Source organism: Lytechinus pictus, chromosome 5, assembly GCF_037042905.1.
Source record: "Lytechinus pictus isolate F3 Inbred chromosome 5, Lp3.0, whole genome shotgun sequence".
In the NCBI taxonomy this organism is placed as follows: domain Eukaryota; kingdom Metazoa; phylum Echinodermata; class Echinoidea; order Temnopleuroida; family Toxopneustidae; genus Lytechinus; species Lytechinus pictus.
This window is the reverse complement of record NC_087249.1, coordinates 54,955,511-54,976,525: the sequence shown is the minus strand read 5'-3', so window position 1 is coordinate 54,976,525 and position 21,015 is coordinate 54,955,511. Positions and strand designations below refer to the sequence as shown.

The window sequence follows — 21,015 nt, the reverse complement described above, 5'->3', positions numbered from 1 at the left end:
CTTTTTCCATGTATAAACCTATGGATTCGCAATGCTTCTATTAAACAGAACATGACCCCACAGTTTTTAGGCTTGAGAAAAGTACAAGAATACCTTTTTTCAAAGTCCATTTTGGAGCTAATTTTGAGCAAATTGCTTTGGTATCTGGTAAACTGTGAAAATGCATACTAAAGCTTGCACTACATTGTTTAGAAGTTTAATAAGCTTTTGATTGGTATATGAATTATCAATTTCAATTCTGGATTCTGTCAGGGCCTAAATACATTGAGGGTTGTTGATGTTATGGGATGTTTCCCCTTTAATATCCTTTATGGGCAAAAGATGAATTAGAAGAAAGCTTCTGACAAGTGTTGTGGTCATACTTGATCCAACAAACAAGTATAAGGATCAGCAACCTGTGAATCTTTTGGATTTAGTTTATGGACCTAGATTGAAAAATTAATGCCTAAAAATGTATTAACATATATCATCATGATATATCATAAAATACTTGTCACAAGATTCAACATGATCATTGATCAACTAGATGTTGATTTGGTACCTACCAGTATTCTATAATTTGAAAAGAAGACAATGTGCATTATGACATTCTTTACATTTGATTTTGACAAGAAATGTGTTTAAAGCAATCATGTGTAGATTATACTGTGTGTCTAGCATAGAAATCAAGTTGCTACATCTTAAATCAAATTGTAGCAACTTGATTGTGCAACTAATACTGTTTAATCATATTAAAAAATGTACAAATCATCAATACAATAGCATTTGTTCCCCAAAAATGTAATAAAAACTTCTTACAAGGTAGTTCCAATGTATTTTAATTGTGTCCGTCCGTGATGTCCATCCGAGATGTCCGTCCATGATGGAAAATGTTTGTGATTCTCTCAGAAGTTTGATATTGGTTAAGAATTCAATATGCTGAACATAGAAGCTAACATACCCGAGTATTAGTTGCATTAACAATTATTGGTCAATGTTAAGCTATTTAGATAGAAATACTAAAAATGTACAAAAATTCTGAAAACCACATTTCTATCATGTCCGTCCGTGATATGGCACATTTAGTGGATACCTATGTTTGTAGGTAACCATGGCAACAAACTTTTTTCATCATTCAGCATACTTTGTCCTACTCTTCACTATAAAACACAAAGGAACCTTGTTCATCTTATTCCTAATTTGTTACAAGCCTTCAAAATTTTCAAAATATATCGAATGTCCGTCCGTGATGAACCGATCACGCTCAAAACTTGAAATAAAAAAAAAATATTCAAGCTATCAAAACTTGAATCAACTTTATGGAATTGAGGATTATGAAATACATGTAAAATTATCCAACTTTCCCAAAAGGTACAAACACTTTATATCCAAATACATTTTGGTTATACATTCATTTAATATTCTTGTTATATTTTCAATATGACAGTATGAGGGCACCAAGTTTTTTCCATTCATATCATAAAACTGATGCTACATGTAAGCATTCATTTCTCTCTCTTTTGCCTTCCTTTTGAGTTATCTTTTATACAATAAGGCTATTAAATCCTAATATTGGGTGTGTTTTTCACTCTTTGTTGGAAAAACAGGAAATTAATACCCACATGACCTCATACTATCCTCCAAATCACAAATTAATCTTGAAAGCCAGAGGCATAATCCGGAAACACAAAGGAAAGATAAAAATTAATCTTTCTAATCAGCAGGGAGAATTCATTTCAAATTCATCAATCTGACTAATTAGTCTTATTCTATATGCCTTGAGAACAAAAATTGGACTCTGAAGTATAGCATCATTATATTACTACATACATGTAATAGCCTTTCCAGTTTATGTATCCCTTTCATTGCAGTTAGTAATATAATTCTGCCCTGAGCAATTGGTATTGCTATAATTTTTGCTATTAAAACTAATTTAGGCTCATCTATGTAAAGAAGGAAGACTGATATTAATATCCCTACAGAAAAAAATATACATGTAATGAGATTCACCAATATAAATATGGGAAAGTATATGAAAGACAACTCCCATATAATATTGCACATACATACATGTACAAATATTGCAAAGAGTTCACAATAAACATTGTTTTCAATGGGTGCTCTTCCCTAAAATCAATTTCATTTGAAGTTGATTATTTCAGCAAAACTACAAATATGCCATCAGAATTGGACAAAAATTTAGCAAATACTCAATAGTACTGTAATTTGAATAATATTGGACTATTATTGCATCGTTCAAATGGTACAAAATAAATTGAATTCATTTAGATCTACATCTGTCAATATACAGATGTGGTGTACAAGCAAATTTGTTCACATAAGGGCATTTTCACGGTAACTGACGTTACATGGCACAATTTTACACACCTTTCATTGTGTGCATCTCTAAAACAACAAATGATGGGAGTTTGCTTTTGATAGAGTTAATAAAGTGAACCTTGCTGTATACTCTGATACTAAGTTTTTCAATGTAACCACATTTGTTACGCATCAGCAAGCAAAAAAAAATATATAATTTCATAATAAAATGCTTGGCGCACTCGCTCATCGCGACGCACAAGCTGCATGCAAGCTAAAATGCGCACTGCTCTTGCAGATAAAAAAAAATATATTGAAACGTGTGTATATCTTCACCCTGGTTTTAACAAAATGATTGAAAAAAAAACAAGTTACCTGAAATCACATTGATCTAATAACCATATTTGTGTACGTTTTATGAAATAGAGACATTTTTTTTTTTTTTTTTAACAAAAAAACGTATTTTTAAAAGAAAAAACGTACTGCCGTATTTTGGTTGCAAAAACGTACTAAATACGCCTAAAACGTACTGGTTGGCAGGTATGATTTTCAAAGGAATAATTTTCTTGGCACTTATATGTAAGGCTTTTCAAAATCATAAAAGTTTCATAATACTTCACATTTTTAATTATCAAAAGATAAGAAATGTATGTTTTACTTTAATACTCGGGGGTGGGGGGTCATAGCAGCTACATGTATTCCTATAGTAATTAAATATTGCATTGACTGTACACATGGATTTTTCTGACTACTGTATACTCCCATTAATATTCATCAGTTTTATATTGACTTTTTAAACCTTTTGCTTCTCCAACCTCCCCCTCCCCTCAAAAAAGGCAAAATGAATAAGGGTCTCCTCCCCCGAATCTCATGCAGCTATGCAGATTTATTGATTACTATTCTGGTCAGTGCAAGCAATGCTTGTTCATATCTGTTGGATTTCAATTCTCTTCTTAATTTGTTTAATCATTCTCTTTGCTAATTTCTTTTTTAAGCTGTCAACAAAAAATAAACTCCAGCTTCTGAACTAAAAAAAACAACCCAGTTTTAGTAGATCCATGCAACATTGATCAGAACTGACAAATTTCACTTTTCATCTATTTGTAAACCAAAAACAAAAATTGTATCAGACATCTACACTACTAACAGGTATAAAAAACAGGAATTTACTTTTAGCCCGGCAATGCTCAAAAGAATCCTAGAAACTAAAAAAGGGGTCCTGGAAACCCCCTTCATCGCGATGTTAAGCTTATCAAATGTTGCAGATTTAGGCAATAGGTTGGGAAAAGTACCCCCTTCCCCCGAAAACCAAAAAAAAAAAAAATTTGTCTGATCCAAACAATTAGGTAATTGGTAAGTGCATGTATGCAAAACGATTTCATAGTAATTTATTTTTGCACGATGGGAATGCAACTTCCTTCATAATTTTATATAGTATTCCTTGTGAACTATACCTTTTAAAAGCCAATAGCAAGCTCCTTCTGGTGTGACTTTTAAACCAAGTGAAAGACTTAAATAACAAGTATACAATATTTCTTCACCATAAAATTGACCACATTTGCATTTCACTATTGGTAGCAACATTTTATCATGGTAAGTGACATTACATCTCGATAACTGTCATTACATTTTCCACTTGGTAACTGACGTTACACATATTTACTGGTACCCTATGGCTTGATTGTTAATTGGTAATCTTTCATTTTGGTGTAGAAGGGAGGGGTGTTACCTGGAGAGAAAATCTACCAAGTTTCATATAATATATCCTCTTTTCCGGGAAATTAGAAAAAAAAGTTCATGTTTTTGGTAACTGACGTTACATACCATATCACATACTTCATCAATATTTTTTTATCAGATAAATGAATAAATGAAGTGGAAGCGCCGTGGTGTAGCGGTTCTGACTCTCGCCTTGTAATCAGAGGGTCGTGTGTTCGAATCCCACCATGGCCTAGCGCCCTTTGGCAAGGCGTCAATCCACACTTTGCCACTCTCACCCAGGTGCTAATTGGGTACCGGTAGGAAACAACTGTCATTGTGGTTGGTTTAGCAAGTTTGCGCCTAACAGGCTGCTTGGAAATTGGAATGCTATGGATCCAGTGACTGGGTAATAATAATTGTGAAGCGCTTTGAACAGTCGTAGATTGATAAAGCGCTATATAAATGCCAATTATTAGGTGATCTGTCAATCGACAGATCAACTTTTAATTTTGTACGAATTTTCTTTTTTATTCATTTCTTTATTTTTATTTTCCACCCTTTTCTTGTTCCACTAAAATCTCAAAATCTACATCTTCAATTTTCTTCAAAATATTATCAGTTATGGGGACATATCATGTCATGTGTACGAAACAGGTTCAAGGTCAAAAGGTCATCATGACGTCATCTAGACGCCATTTTGTAAAATCACATAATCAATCATATCTTCATTATCAATTATAAAAAATTTACCATATTTACATCACATTAACTTCAGGTCAAGGGTCAACTGTCCATATCATCAAAGGTCATGTAAAGGTCACGACGTGCACATACGCGCACGTCAAACTTTTAAAATGCTCAAAATCACTTTTTGACCAAAGTAGAGTATGATTCAGGTCATTTTAAGAATTTCATAAATTTGCGGGCGCACACGATTACGTGCGCGTTTTCGCGCGTAACGGTATTACGCAACATAGAATCGCCGTATCTTTTCATATCAATGCATCGATAATATAATTCTGAGTATTTTGATACCTTGATGAACCTTGTACAACAAGTAATAACGGAATTAGACTCCATCAAACTTTACAGCGCGCACTAACCATAGACAATATATGTGCAAAAACATGCCTATACAAAATTCATTATAGCTCTTCAGGAAGTGCGTTGACCCCCAATTTTTTTTCACAATCGAATAGAGTATGGATGGGAGATATGATTTCATGCCATATTTGACCCTAAATTTTATCATGACGTCATCAAAATGGCCGTCGGAACTCAAAATATCGACTTTGCTACTTATGACGTCATCATACATGTAGTTATGCAAATTTGACTCTAACTCCGTAAATATAGGTAAATTTTTTGCTCAGTTTTTTAGATGTTGTAGCTGAGGACACATTCTTTCTAACGTGATGGCTATATTTACATTTAAAGGAACAGATCATCCTGAAAATGGCAAGTTATAGAGGCATGTCATTTTCGCTCATTTTGTGTGCAATCTCTATGGGAAATAACTTTTTCTCAAAACTGGATTTTACATTCCTCTATTTCGCGAGCCATATCTCCATTTCCTTTTGTCGATTTTCTCTGAGCTTGGAATATGTTGTAGCTGAGATTCTAAGCTATCGTAAATGTGGTCTCCATGTTCCGATCAGATGCCGGGATCATGCCCATATTTCTCTTGCAAAATGGGATTTGAGATCCTCTTATTCTGCTTATGTGTAGTCTATGGGAAACAGTCCAGCTCGATTGGTAAGGCATCAGACTTGCGTCCTTAGGGTCCACGGTTCGAAGCCAGGGGTGAACATGAGAAATTTTTTTTCCTTATTTGTTTCTTTTCAACATTTCACAAATGGTCCTTTATGACAATTTCAAGGTGTATAAGTTAAAATATTGCACAATAAAATAGTTTAAAAACCCTTTTAACATAACATGTATCATGTGTATCACCTACACCTATTTCTCATAACTTCTCAATTTCACTCTTTTCAAGAGTATTCAACATGTTCTTTTCGTAATAAAAATTCAGTTTTCAATATGATCATCGTATTGATCTCAATAAACATGGTGATTGTATTCGTGATCATGAAAATCAGAGACAGATCACCTAATTCATCATCATGACGAATTAAAATTCTAGTTATTATTATTATTACTGGTGTTTCTTTGTATGGGATTTTATAAAGTGTTATAATAGCAAGCTAAATCACAGGCGAAGACATCATGATGAAACCTGGGGAGTGTTTCATCAACATTTTCATCCGACAAGTTGTCAGATCTGACATCTTTCTCTGATGTTGATTGGCTGAGAGGTACTGTCACTATGGTAACTGTCGGATAAAATGGGACTTGTCGGATAAAACGTCAGACAAGTCCTTTCATGAAACGCCCCCCTGTTCTTTAAAAATCTGTCAAAATAAAATATGTATCAATATACTATTTTCAACACTAATTTGTATCCATACTTTGGCAGCCATTTTGAAATAAAAAATGGCTGCCAGAGTCGGAAAAAGTTTTGTCCCAGAAACTTCAGATCTTGTATTATTAAAAAACAAAGCATTTGACATGAATATCAACTTGATTTTTTTGCCTTTGTGTCCATCTGTGGTGAAAATGCCCATAATAAAACTAGAGAAAAACATCCTGCTTAAAGGAGTTCATGAAACCCTTGAAAAAGGTTAGCTAGTAAAAAAGCAGAAAAACCAAAGAATTACATGTAGATCTCTGAAAGTTTGAGCAAAATTGAACAAAGACATTTATTAGCATTTGAATGTCAAGATCACTAATGCCATGGCGATCCTTCTACTGGCAAAGCAAGCAAGATTTGGTTTATCATATGTAACTCTCCTACGGCCACTTTTAAATTTACACCAAAACTTAATTTTTTACTCATTCTGATAGGACAAACAATTTGTCCAGAAACAAACGGTTACAGAAATAAACATTTACAGAAATGGACAAGCTTTAAAAAAGAAAACGTTGACAGAAATAGGTAAGGCAGCTGTAAGAAACAAACATTTACAGAAACAGACATGTTTTCAGAAACAAACGTTTACGGAAACAGATCTGAAATGGAAGAACTTTTGGAAATAGACTAGTAATTTCCTCTGGAAATGGAGACTGTGTATGATCATGATTTTGATATCTGTAGGCCTTTATCAAATGCAAATATTCAGATTGATCTGTTTTGCTTGTTTTGTGCACGGTACAGATAAGACAGGTGTATATTACAGCAAGCTGGCTGCACACTTGACTTGCACAGCCCAAGAAAGTTATCTACATGGTTGATCCATTATTAGGGGGCCGATGGTTAATTTCATTTATCAAATAAATGATTAAAGGAAGCACTAAGTAAGCCAACAAAATGTTTATCAAACAACAAATTAAGACACGTTAAACACTGAATTGAAAAACTAAACTCTGTAAAAACACCCCCAAGATCTGTTAATTATGAGAAACCCCTGGATTCTCTTACCTGAGAGTCTGTCATAGAGCAGGGATATTGATGATTAACAAAGTCCTTCAGACTGATGCGATCCTCTTCCTTTCTACATCGCCACAAGCTACCCAATGCAGGCTTAATCAATCTACCCTGTAACATGAAAACATTTTAATGTGAATCTATTATCATTAGGGGGACGTGCAGGAGGGCAATCTATAAGGCTGAAAACGATCACACTGGAGATGGCAAATATTTTTTGGGGGTCTATCTTCTATATTCACAGAAAGCTAACATTCTAAAAAGAAAAGCAAGGAAAATGACATGATGTAAATATTTTGAGAGGTTTCCCTTAATGATTGCACCCCCCTCAAAACAAAAGAAAGAATTAGCATGTAGGGAATTTACAGTCATTATAAAGAAAAAAAACATCAACTTCAAAAAGGATATCATGTATATCTTCTATTCATTACATACAAAGTCAAATAATGATTGTCTATTTTTCTCCGTCTTTCTCGTGTCCTCTCTCCCTCTATATCTCGTCTACTACTGTTTTTGAACATACATGTACATGGAAGCTTCCAATCAACAGAGGATAAAACATTGAATGTACAATAAAATGTCTGTTCTACAGAAATTACACATATTGAGAGTATCTTTGATGTATAAAAAGCATAATTGATTCATAATCAAGCTTTCGAAATATGATTTTTTGAAAGGTTACTGACCATACAATTTTCTAGAGATGAAATGTGTACCAATTTTTGTACAAAGATGAGATGGGAGGGGGGAGGGGATTCCACCCCTCTTTCTATTTTTAGGTCATCATCATTTTTTATTTCTTCCATGACAGTTAGTATCACAATATTTTTACAGATATATGTCCATCATTTCTATTACATGTACCTCTGTGTTTCAGTTTAATAATCAGTTGATGTGCATTGCACAAATAATCTATTTCAAAGCATAAACAATTTTATAGATTCACTGAATTGAATGGAAACATGGGAGGCAGATGCTGTATAAAGCAGTATTTCAATCAAAACAACAATCTGCTTTTTGTCGTTATTTTGGCTTTTTAAAAAGTACTTACGGTAGATTTTGTTTGTCGGGAAGAGGGGAGTTCCATGAAAATGGTCCCGTTAATCCTGTCATTTAAAAATTCACTCAACTGACCGACATGAATATTAAAGTTTCAACCACCATAATGATGTAGTTCAACAATTGTAAATATTAGAAATATGAGACATGAATGCTTCATGTAATGGAATTAACATTACATTCATCTATACCACTTTATGCACAGGAAATGTTTGCTACTATTTTGTACGTGCCATCAGGCAGCAGAGTAATATCAGAGAAGTCACCAGTGATATCAAATTCATTTCAATTAAAGCAGCATAATGATAATGATTATAATGGGTTGTGAACATAGAGATGTATACTAATAACGCTAGAGGGCGTACATCGTCAAATCACTGTGATTACGCGGAGACCGGCCGCCATTACTCGATAGGTCTTCGCAGCATGCAATGCGCGTACAGTACCTATGGGGCATGTACTGTGATAGCACAGAAATGGAACAAAATGATGACATATGAGCGCGAAAGCAAATGAAAAATTAAATAGTATTGAATGTACAAAATTACAGTTTAAATTAACAAAAAATCTAACGAAACTGAGAACAAAAATTCCCATATATATATATATGGGAATATCAATATAGCGCATAATATACAGGCCAATGATACATCCCCAATTGTTTTTGCTTTGGTCATAACATTTCGATACACTAATATGACTGTTATTTTCTAAAGATTTGGAAGGGATGAATATTAAAAATAACATGTAGGCCTGGGCATATTGTTTTATAGGGAGTCCTGATTAACAAATTTATAACATGTTCAAGTTGACCTCAGAAATTTAGTCAAGAAAGTTAACTTGGCCTATACAGGCCATATCAGTGTCTAATGCATATGAGACACTGGCGGATCTAAGTGGGAGGGGGGCAGAGCCAGCTCGTGACCCCCCCCCCCCCCACAATTTTGAGAGGCACAGTTAAAATTTGTAATGTTAAATGCCGTTAAAACACACTAGTGTACCCCCCTTTGAATTATCCACCCCCGGCTCCCCCTTTTGGAAAATCCTGGATCCGCGCCTGATCTGAGACACAATGTATTGATAGAAAACACAATTGCATTATTTTCAAGTAGTTTCATAATAACCATGATGCTGATAATTTATTTCTTCATTTTTTAGAATAATTGTTATAATTTATTTTCCATATATACATGTATAGATCTACACATAGAAATCATATGGGCATAACTCCTTTTCCCCCATGGATTTAATTGTCGATGTAATCGTCATCAACTCGTGAGTCATAAAATGACTTTTTATTGATAATATTTGAAAATGATTTACACATTGGTCCAGTTAATTGATGAATCTATAAGTTTATGATTTATATTTCCAATGTTGGCAACCATCCGATCATATACTTTCTTACTTGCAAATCAATGTAGAAAAGTTTGTTGACAGCAAAATTTGCATATCGAATGCGCGCATGCATGCAGTCGTACAATAAAATATTTTGCAATGTAAACAGGAGGCCTAATATTGAGGGTAATTGTGTTTACAGCATTGCCTTGTAAACATGATAAACAAATTACGATGCGTGTTTAATGCAACATAAAAGATTTTAAAGGAGAATCCAACCCAAATAAAAACTTGTTTTTATAAGGAAAAGAAAAATCAGACAAGTTGATGGGTGAAAGTTTGAACAATATTGGACAAAAAACAAGAAAGTTATGAATTTTTAAAAGTTGTAAATATTGGTAATCACTATACCCATGGAGACTTCAAATTGGCCGCATATGGGATGTCAAAGTGATGTAAGGCAAGGACTACTCTTCCATGTACTCCAATACATATTATGGCTAAAATGTCATTTTTCCCAAAAGTTTTATTTCAAATTATATTTTTCTTTCATGAGGACATAAAACAATATACTACCTGGGTTATATTTAGATTACTGCCCCAAAGGAATGGGTACTTAGGAGAAAACCACAAATCCCTGATAATAAAGTACATGGCCTATGGGAAAGTTGTCCTTGCCCCTTGTCATAATTTACTTACCCAGTTGCCAATTTGAAATCTACATAGTATTAGTGATCTCAATTTTAAAGCAGCTATAACTTTCTTATTGCTCGTCCGATTTCTTTCAAACTTTCACCATTCTGTTTAAATAATTTTTCTCCTACCCAACACCACATTTTATGGCCAAGGCTGGATTCCTCTTTAACTTTGATTTTCTGGAAAATCTAGACTTTATTCAACCCGGCTGAAATACCATGCTGATCGACAAACCGGTTGAGATATTGTGTTTGTGATCCTATGATTGAACCAATATTATGTGAACAATCAAGGATCGAATAATAAGAAGAGGAAGAAGGAGGAGGAGAAGGAGAGGAGAATAAACAGAGCGGGAGGGGGATATAATAATTTTTTTTAATTATACTACGAAGTATATTGTTACTGCATCTGAGTGTATAAAACCAATTGATAACAATATCCTGAAAGAGATACATGCACACTTAAACTTATCATAAAAACTTTTGTAAAATTGTGAGTACGAAACCCAAACATATTAAACAATAATCATAGGCCTATTGTATAACTGACAAATCCTTGGAATAAGATATTACAAATTGTCGGCTGTTGAGTGATCATCCTAATTTAACCTCAATACCTGTCTTGAAATTGTGTTAATCAAATGAATGTGACTGTGTTGCTTGAATACTAACTTAATCATGTTAATGACAAAGATTTCCTAACACTGGCACCGGCCTCTCGGCTCTGTGTATAAACAGATATAAACACGCGTTTTACAGATTCTTGTTTCCCCTTTTTTTGGGTCATTTTAAAAGTATATACTGAATTTGATTTTCTCATTTTTTTTAATGATACGATTTCCATGGATGAACAAAATTATTATGTCAGTTTATTACGGGGCTGCGGAATGATTTTGAAAGTGGTGGTCGGGGGGGGATGCATAAAATAAAGCAATCAAATTGTATTATGTACTGTTCATTTTCACTTCAGGGAGGGGTCCGGTCATGCCCCCTGTACTTGAATACTTTTATTTTGATTGTGAATTTGCTTGGATGCGTATGTCACTTCACCCCACCCCCTAAAAGCGAATAAAATAAACCGATTCTAACTCAAAGAGAAGGGTATTAAAAGCAAAAATTTTGGAACAATGAAAAGTCATTCTAGATATTTTTTAAATCAATATCTCATTTTCGGTGCCGTATAGGCCTGCAGATTTTTATCATATTCCTATGAGAAAAAAAATTAACAAAACCACTGAAGACCCAATATAGTTTCACCATTGATGGTGTAACGGGAGGCTCACCAAGAAAAATTAATGAGATGCCCTGAAATACTACTTGCTAATAAAACTAAAATAGCTCATATACATGTATAGTTAGTATAAGATAAAAACACTAACTTATACAAATTATTGTACATTAAAAAAAATATTACTAGAATATATTTCATACAAATTAAGGCAAGTTACATAATAGTAGGCCATGTATGCTCAATTTTTAGGCCTACTGTTTTCTTTTTTTTACGAGATAAGAATGTTCATCTGTAAAATTGTTATAGGGCCTATCCGATTTATGTAACTTTGTATTATGATTGAATGGAAATGAAATTTTTAAAAATGAATTGAAGTGAAGTGAATTGAAATTACAAAATTATATCCGACATAAATTGGTCGATGAGAACATGGAATCATGTGGATGAAGGAATTGACAAAGGACGATGACAGTTAAAGCAAAAGGTAGGGAAATCCATAGAAGATGGGCTGATTAACTGTCTTTTGAATTAAATGTCAAAATTTACTATCAATGTTTTATTTTATCTATTTATCTATTTATTTATGTGTTATCAATATGTTGTCTATTATTATAATAGGCCTATAAACGGACAGGGGGGACAGGTATTCGTAGATGCAAATTATTTGAGAATTTCATCCCGAGAATTCAGGTAAAAAGACAAATCAATAACTGATCCCCATTGTAGCGTAATTAGTATACATCTCTATGGTTGTGAATGATCCTACAAAGAGTTGTGACTCATTCCAATCAATTTCATTACGGTACTGGCAACCTAGTCAAACCACACTGCAAAAACTCTGGTGTTTATTTAACACCAGCCAGGAATCTATATATGTCCACACCAGAGAAGTATTGAAACAACACCAGTTTGGAATCAAACCGATGCTGTTTTGATACTAATTGGTGTTGTATAAACACCTTTCTGGTGTTAGACCAAAACGAAACTGGTGTTGTTTAACACTTCTCTGGTGTGGACATATCTAGATTCCAGAGTTTTTGCAGTGCATTATCTAAAATGCCTACCATAACATGTATGTATTTGTGCATACAATTAAGGGAAAAAATAGTGTGCTTTACCTACAAAGGAACGATACATTCAAATCCTTAAAATATATGGGGTTGATGGCTTTTCACATTTAAAATTATAATCAATTAGCATCAATCAATCACAACTCCTAGGGGCCCTGGTACATGCACTTCATACAAATTGTCAAATCAGCAGTAATCTAACAAGGAGACTCTTTTACACAGCACAAAGTTCAACTTAATCATATGCATAAATTCCTGCTTGCATGCATATAAGGAAATAATAGCAGATTGATATTATACTCAGGAAATACATGCTACTGCAAAGTCATTGCCGAAATATTAACAACATATCTAATTATTTATGAAACAGCTTCTTTGCTGTCTTTGATTTTCCCTGAACATGAAATATTAATAACTCTGCTTTTGATGATGGGATAAATCAATTTCAGAATTTCATAAATTTGGAAGATTAAAAGCTTTTTATGTATTAAACTGTTAGGTTAACAAATTTTTTAATACCCAGAGTGTTTTCCCACTTTCCCAGGAAGATCCTGCTTCAAATAAGAAAAATATTAACAATGTAATCACAGTACATATTTCATTAATAACTGAATTCTTTGAAGTAAGGAAAGAACTAGTACAAATGGTGAAAATTTGAATGTACTAGACACAAGGAAGATTACATCATTCAGTTTCAAATTTGGTTGCATCTGATTGCAATTTCAAAGTTCTTTCTTTTACTTCAAATTTCACTCAAATATTTTTTTAAATATTTATTTCATCATTTTTTTTGGCTTATAACTAAAGTCAACTTCCTCTTTAATTCAAAATCAAAAGCAATTTCTTCATTGCATACAAGAAGTGTAATCCTGCTGACAACACTCTCTTGTATTTACTGTGCTCTTTCCTGATTCATTGATGGTGAAGATGATCATTAATTCATACCTCCTAGACAATTATGAATGATATGAGAGCCAAATGAGCTGAAATATGATGTCTCTGCTGTTAGTGATTTATGTAACAATTGGCTATCCACACTTAAACCACAACTTTAAACCAGGTTTTAAGTTAAACCTGACTTCAGAATACGGGCCTATGAGTTTGTGAGACATTTAAGTTATAGCCAAAGCAATATCTCTTTTAAACTGGCATGGAATCAAGCTTTGAAAGAAAGAGAAATCAAACACCAGTGAATATGGAGAGTATGATTCATATTTCTGTTGTGATGGAATCAATCCAACATCTAGTATTACATGCCAATGGTTATCTCATTTGAATTTTTCTGAAGACTTGTTGTTCTTCCAATTAGCATATGATGAACTGGTTGCATAAGCTGATTATTAATTATAGAATGTATTTTAAAAGTGCACACATAAAAGGAATCGTTTACATTATTTTCACTTGCACCACATAAGGTTTCTTACCCTATCTGAAGTCCATCATTGAGAAATTATTTCTATATTTACACTCGAATATTCTATATTTAGAATTAGTCTATAAAATCTTGGAACATGTAGGAAGTGAACCTGTCATATTGCAAGCAAATGCCAGTAGATTCTAATGCAAGATTATCACTGGATAATGGTAGAATGACCATGACCTCGAAGTAAATACCTCAGCTCCCATACCTCACCTCCCAATTCATTCTATAAATGAGTTTACATTTCATTAGAAATTTCATTATTGTGAAGACTCCTTTAATGATTCAGTGTTCGGAGAGTTGGTGCTTTAGATATTTACATGTACCTACTTTGTACATGTATATTAATAGATGGGACAAAAAGAACTAGTTATTATACACCAATGTTCGATTATTAATTCTAAATAACCTGTAATACTCATTCGAACAAAATTTGTTCAAAAATGGAAGACAAATCAAAGTCATAATTTTGTAAATGAAAAATATGCTCATCTTAAGAACCAATGAGATTGTATACAAATATTCAATGTTGATGAGTGCGATCGTTCCGAATATTGCATGAGTGTGCAAGTTGAAACAGTCTATTCAACGACGCGAAGAGGAGTTGAATAGACCTTTTCAACTTGCAACGAATGCAATATTCGGAACGTCGCACGAATACAACATTGAATAGTTGTTTTATACAACACCGATAGCGTACAGTTTAGACTAGATCTCGATAGGCTAGATCTATAGGTCTAGTCTATGACTAACGTGCGTTATGTCTTATTTTGCTTACAATGTTGTCTTTTGAGCGTAAAGTAGATTTACTCCAGTAATCCCAGGAGAGTCAAGTACTTTCAACATAGATCCATAAAGTCATAGATCCATGAAGTCCAATTTGTGAACGAATTCCATAAAATCCAGAAGAAAATCCAAACGGTAAGCAGCCGCACCCTGGGAATAATTAGCTTAGCAACGTACGTACGCGCATTGTGTTCAGCTTAGCAACGTGTATGCGCAGTGCTATGTACATCGGTCAGAGATACGAAAACGTGATTACGTATATGCGCGTATACTGCTAATTCACTTAACGTGTACGGGGCATGTCCATGGGTTCAGTGTGCCCAGGGATCTTGCAGTGCTGGCTCATTTACTTCAGCGTGCTATAGCTGATTCCTCTGAATGTCATGTGACACGCTTTCATCCAATCAGCTGTCAAGGATCTATCCATGTGTTGTATAAATACCCTCATGTAATGCTGCCCAAATAATTTTCCATAGTCTATTACTAAAACATTGCAGAGAGTGGAATATGGATTACAGAATTCAGCCATACATGTATGAGGTCATTTCAGAACTGAACCTTAATTTCGAAAAATCCTATTCTTTATTTCTATTTACCCTACATGCACTTTCAAGTCTACAATCCTAATTTTCTTTAACATTTTGAAAAACATTCCAAAATTATCATTCACAAGTTTCAAAGATCCTATATCTAGGGGGAAAACGCTATTTAGTGTAACTTTTCCCTTTAAAATCCTCTTAAATATGATGCAAGTTTTCATTTTTTCTGGTGACAATCTGGTCAATACTGAACATTTTATCTAGGTAAAGATAAAAATGTCTTCACATTATACACCTTCCAAGGAAGCCTAAATATTCTACTAAACACTGACATCAGAAATCTATTAAATCTTATTTTTCAAATAATTCATGATGCCAATAAATACCACTCATAAAAATGAAAGATCCTTTCTTTCTGTCTCTCTCTCTCTCTCTCTGCTCTGTACAAAAGGACTAATTTTGAGACGCGTAGAATTCTGAAAATCATCAGAAATCATATAGTTTCACTGAGATGAGGTGCTTTGGGTCTCCAGAACTAAAAATCAAGAATTTGAATCCCAACGCAGAACTTTGGGAATATATCTCCATTTGCCACTCTCCACCCGGGTATGTACAATGTACATGGGTATCCAGAGGGATGTGAAGTCATTCTAGTTTGACAAGCATTGTGAGCACCTCACATAACTGGCTGGAATACTCCCCTAGGAATGGAGAGTGTGTGTGTGTGTAGAAAAATTAGATTTAAATCACATAACTGGCTGGAATACTCCCCTAGGAACGGAGAGTGCGTATACACTGTGTGCAGAAAAATTAGATTGAAATCACTAACCACTGGCTGGAATACTCCCCTAGGAACAGAGAGTGCGTATACACTGTGTGCAGAAAAATTAGATTTAAATCACATAACTGGCTGGAATACTCCCCTATGAACGGAGAGTGCGTATACACTGTGTGCAGAAAAATTAGATTGAAATCACTAACAACTGGCTGGTATACTCCCCTAGGAACGGAGAGTGCGTATACACTGTGTGCAGAAAAATTAGATTGAAATCACTAACAACTGGCTGGAATACTCCCCTAGGAACGGAGAGTGCGTATACACTGTGTGCAGAAAAACAGATTGAAATAGCTGAGCAGAGAGATAATAATCTGCATAAGCACCTTGAGTGATACTCATTTCTAACAGAGTGCAGTATAAATACGTATTACTATTAATACATGTACTAGAGCAAGAAAAGTAAAGTTCTCATACCCTTTTTGCATTGATCCGTTGTTGCTGAGCTCTTCGAGCCTCATCCCACCTAGCGACAAATGAACATGCCCCTTCCTCTGGAATAGGTGTGGCTTCTAGCTGGCTCTGTGATTGGTTGGTGGTATCTATATTGAGGCTTGGCTTCAAGAAGGGTCCTGTTTCATGTACATGTAGCCTCTCATTACTGATAGAATGCCTACTAGAAAAGAATTAAACAGACATGGTACTTCAATGTTGAAAGATTTAAGTATAAGAACAGTTAATACCCACCGCACTGTATCAACAAGAGTTAAGATTGATTCATTGAAATTAATATTGATCTCAACTGTGTTAGAAAAGATAGGAAATGAGGTCATTCTCTTGCAAGTGATTCAAATCAACTCCCAATGAGACTGATCTCTATTATTATGTTCTCAAGTGAAACGAGTACAGAATGATTTGATTTCAAATTGAATCAATTGCAACCCCTTGTAAAACAGGCCCAGCAATTTGACATTTCATTCATAACTATACCATGAAATCCATCATGCATGGAAGTAAAATTTGGAACAGTCATCTGAAATTGTCAAGCTGTTTCTTTATTACAAGTTCTATTATAATATCAGACAAGTTATGTAATAATCTTTGTATCAAATTTAACAGAAAATGTTACCCCCTCCCCCCACAAAAAAACATGCCCATACATAGACAATTTAGACATAAATATGAAAGCAAATTTACAACAACAGAAATGAATGTATAAATGCACACATCTAAGTATAACTACATAACTGATATACGTATATGAACAAATCAAAATTAAATGAACAAGTCAAAATAAGAAATGAATCTTACCTACTGCTAGGTGGTGATGATTGGAGAGCTTTTAATGGCTTTGTTCTATCACTAAGAATAACTAAAAAGACACCAAAAAAATCATGAAAATAAGTGGACAGTGATAAAGGGATGTACAGTGCGACTGCGAATGAAGTCTATGACGACATCCTTTTCAACCTAATGGCCAGTGTGATTTCTAAAGCTCCTTGCTAATCTACATGCCCACTTGTCCCATTTATGTAACAAATAAGAATGTGAGTATGCCCACAGGCAGTGTACTTATTCTCTTAAATAAAAACTTGGGCAATTTTATCATGTGGAATTTTTACCAAAAATATAACTTATGGCTTGAGCTTAAAATCTGTCAAATGATGTTTTCTTTTTCCGACAATAAATTGTCTCAAAATGCTCCATGTGTGTCATTTACTATGCAATATATATAAACTACCCCCTCCCAGAAAATGTGCATCATGTGCATCAAACATATTTTGAGACACATATACTTGCTCCTCAAAAAATATGGTTTGAGTCAGCATATACCAATAAAATTGATGATTTGGGGGAATCTATAGAACAAAATACATAAGAACAAAAACTAATTTATTTGTCATGGATCCCCTTACTGTACTTTTCAAGCCACTGGCTTTCCTAGGATGTTTGATCCTAACATTTTACAACGTATATATCTACTCATGTCATTTTTTTACCTTAATAAATTGAATTGAAAAAAAAAATTAAATTAAAAACTACAACAAATTATTAGCCATTTATCTTTTGATATACAGTTATTTTTGCACAAGTCAAATCTATCAAGATCACAGAAATCAGCACGACTTGGAAGAGTAGCAATTAATCATAGGCTCAATTCTTCAAGATTAATTGTACATTGTACCAAATGCAATCAATCATTGTACATTGTAGTTAATGCAATCAATAAAAAAAATATTCTCCAATGATTGCTAAGCTTTGTGTTACTGGCCCCTGGGGAGCATTTCATCAACATTTTTGTCCAACAATTTGTCAGATCTGACAACTTTTCTTGATTTTGATTGGCTGAGAGGCACTGTTACTATGGTATCTGTCGGATAAAAAAGGACTTGTTGGATAAAGCGTCCGACAAGTCCTTTCATGAAACGCTCCCCTGGTCTAAAACATTGCTTTGACTTAAAGTCACCTTGTCAAAAGTCAGAAGTGTCTTTTCCGCAGGAATCTTGCAAGCAGCTTTTTCATTACCAATCTTCACATATCATCAGAGAAAACAATAACAGGGAATGCAGGTACACCACTATGAAAAGATACATAGTACCCTAGCCGGATTCCAGTGAAAACACACAGTACAGACTTTTGACAAGTTGCCTTAGGAAAATATTCAACTCATGCAAGTTAACTTGTATCTTTGTTAAACTTTCATTGAGAAAACATTAAATTTGATAATCTAGTAATGTTTTCAAAGAACTAACCCGTTGGATTTGAACCTCTAGGAACCAAACCTCTGGATGATGACGATACCTTTTCATTGACTCTTCTTGGAGCTGAAATCAAGGAAAATCATGTTTTTTGGCCATTTTATGAAAAACGGACAATTAAAGGCTGAAAATTCTTATATGCATAGATTGTATCTGACCAATAAATTTTGACAGATCATGAGATGGTAGATTGAGTAATAAAAATCACCAAAATTATCACCAGTTGATTTTTCACCCAAACTCTCTAACACTCATTGGCCCGAATTCATGGAGGTGGTTTTTAAAATCATTGGTTGAACCCATGGTTTATAATTCCTGTATAAATTATGCTTATTTACCACATATATAAAAAAATGTCCAATGCTGATGGGCATTTTTGTCACAGTGCGCCAAATTGACGCCTGTTGCTATGATTTAGTATGCTATTTTATTCATGAGTCAACTGTTTGAACAGTGGATTCATTAATTCAAAACAGTGGACGACTGAATAAAATAGCGTGGATAACCATGCCAACAGGCGTCAACTTGGCGCACTGTGACAAAAGCGCCCATCATTTTTTAATATATGCAGTAAATAAGCGAAATTTATACAGGAAATCTGCATATACCATGGGTTCAACCGATGGTTTTAAAAACCACCTTTGTGAATTCGGGCCACAATATCTCATCAATATCACTCAAATAGTGATTAATCTGTTGTTTTATAATGGATAGTGGAGGGTCATATGAATCCTGGGTGAAAAGTTTCTGACTGGAAGAAATATCATATTAAAGGACAAGTCCACAAAAACTTGATTTAAAAAAAAGGAGAAAAATCCAACAAGCAAAACGCTGAAAATTTCATCAAAAATCGGGTGTAAAATAAAAAAGTTATGACATTTTAAAGTTTTGCTTAATTTCACAAAACAGTTATATGCACATCCTGGTCGGTGTGCAAATTGGCAGACTGATGACGTCACCCACTCACTATTTCTTTTGTATTTTATTATATGAAATATTCTAATTTTCTCCTCCTTGTCAAGTGTAACAAAGTTTATTTTCTCCCTGAACATGTGCAATTACCATTATTTTAACAGTTCATGGTTAAGTTAAGTTGGTCCTTATTGTCAAATCTGTAAAATTTGAGATATTGTATTATTCAAACAATAAAAAACAAAAGAAATCGACTCTCTCATTTGCATATCGCTGAGTTGCGCATTGAACTGTTTTGTGAAAAATAAGCAAAACTTTAAAATGTCATAACTTTCTTATTTTACATCCGATTTCGATGAAATGTGCAGTGTTATGTTTGTTTGATTTTTCTCTATCGATTCAAATCAACAATTTTCTGGGGTGGACTTGACCTTTAATTAATGTGTTTTTTTTTTTTAAATCTTCTCAGGGTTCATATTTTCAGGGGTTTCACCAAATTGAAAACCTTTTTCTCACATGCAAATTGTAAATATATACAATTAATGTCCTTCTGACTTCAGACAAAATCTCATTTTCAATATTAAAAACAATATACTAATATCTCAAATTGCTTCAAGCAAATATTACTATCATAGTGAGAAGGGCACAGCTTCAGGTCATAAAGCGAATTGATTGGAAAATGGAGGAAATAATAACCAGTTTCAAGCTAATTATACTAATTAACACTTGAGCTCCATGTATCTCCAGGGAGAAAAAAAAATATGGATGGTATTTGAGATCCATTTTATCTCAGATAAAATAAAACAATTTGTCTGTTAAAATCAGTGAGATAAAATACCCTTAGAATCTCTGCAAAGTGGTATTCTGAAAACCATTTTATCTTTATTTTATCTCTGTAAGACATGCTTATTTTTGAAGCAATATCCAATGGGAAAAGCCACAAATAAC

General features: G+C 33.8%; 1 protein-coding gene across 2 annotated transcripts in view; it reads right to left on the bottom strand.

Moving 5' to 3' along the window:
* Positions 1-2,628: 2,628 nt before the first annotated feature.
* Positions 2,629-21,015, bottom strand: part of LOC135154073 (uncharacterized) — a 43,109-nt gene continuing 24,722 nt past the window's right edge. The window contains exons 9-12 of one of the 2 annotated variants that reach the window (XM_064099267.1): positions 19,150-19,221; positions 17,708-17,768; positions 16,874-17,072; positions 2,629-7,594 (exon numbers count right to left, since the gene is read on the bottom strand). In XM_064099267.1, coding sequence (XP_063955337.1) covers positions 7,451-7,594; positions 16,874-17,072; positions 17,708-17,768; positions 19,150-19,221 — 476 coding nt within the window. In that variant the 3' untranslated portion in view covers positions 2,629-7,450. The remainder of the gene's footprint in view (positions 7,595-16,873; positions 17,073-17,707; positions 17,769-19,149; positions 19,222-21,015) is intronic. The other variant, XM_064099268.1, reaches the window with a different exon arrangement.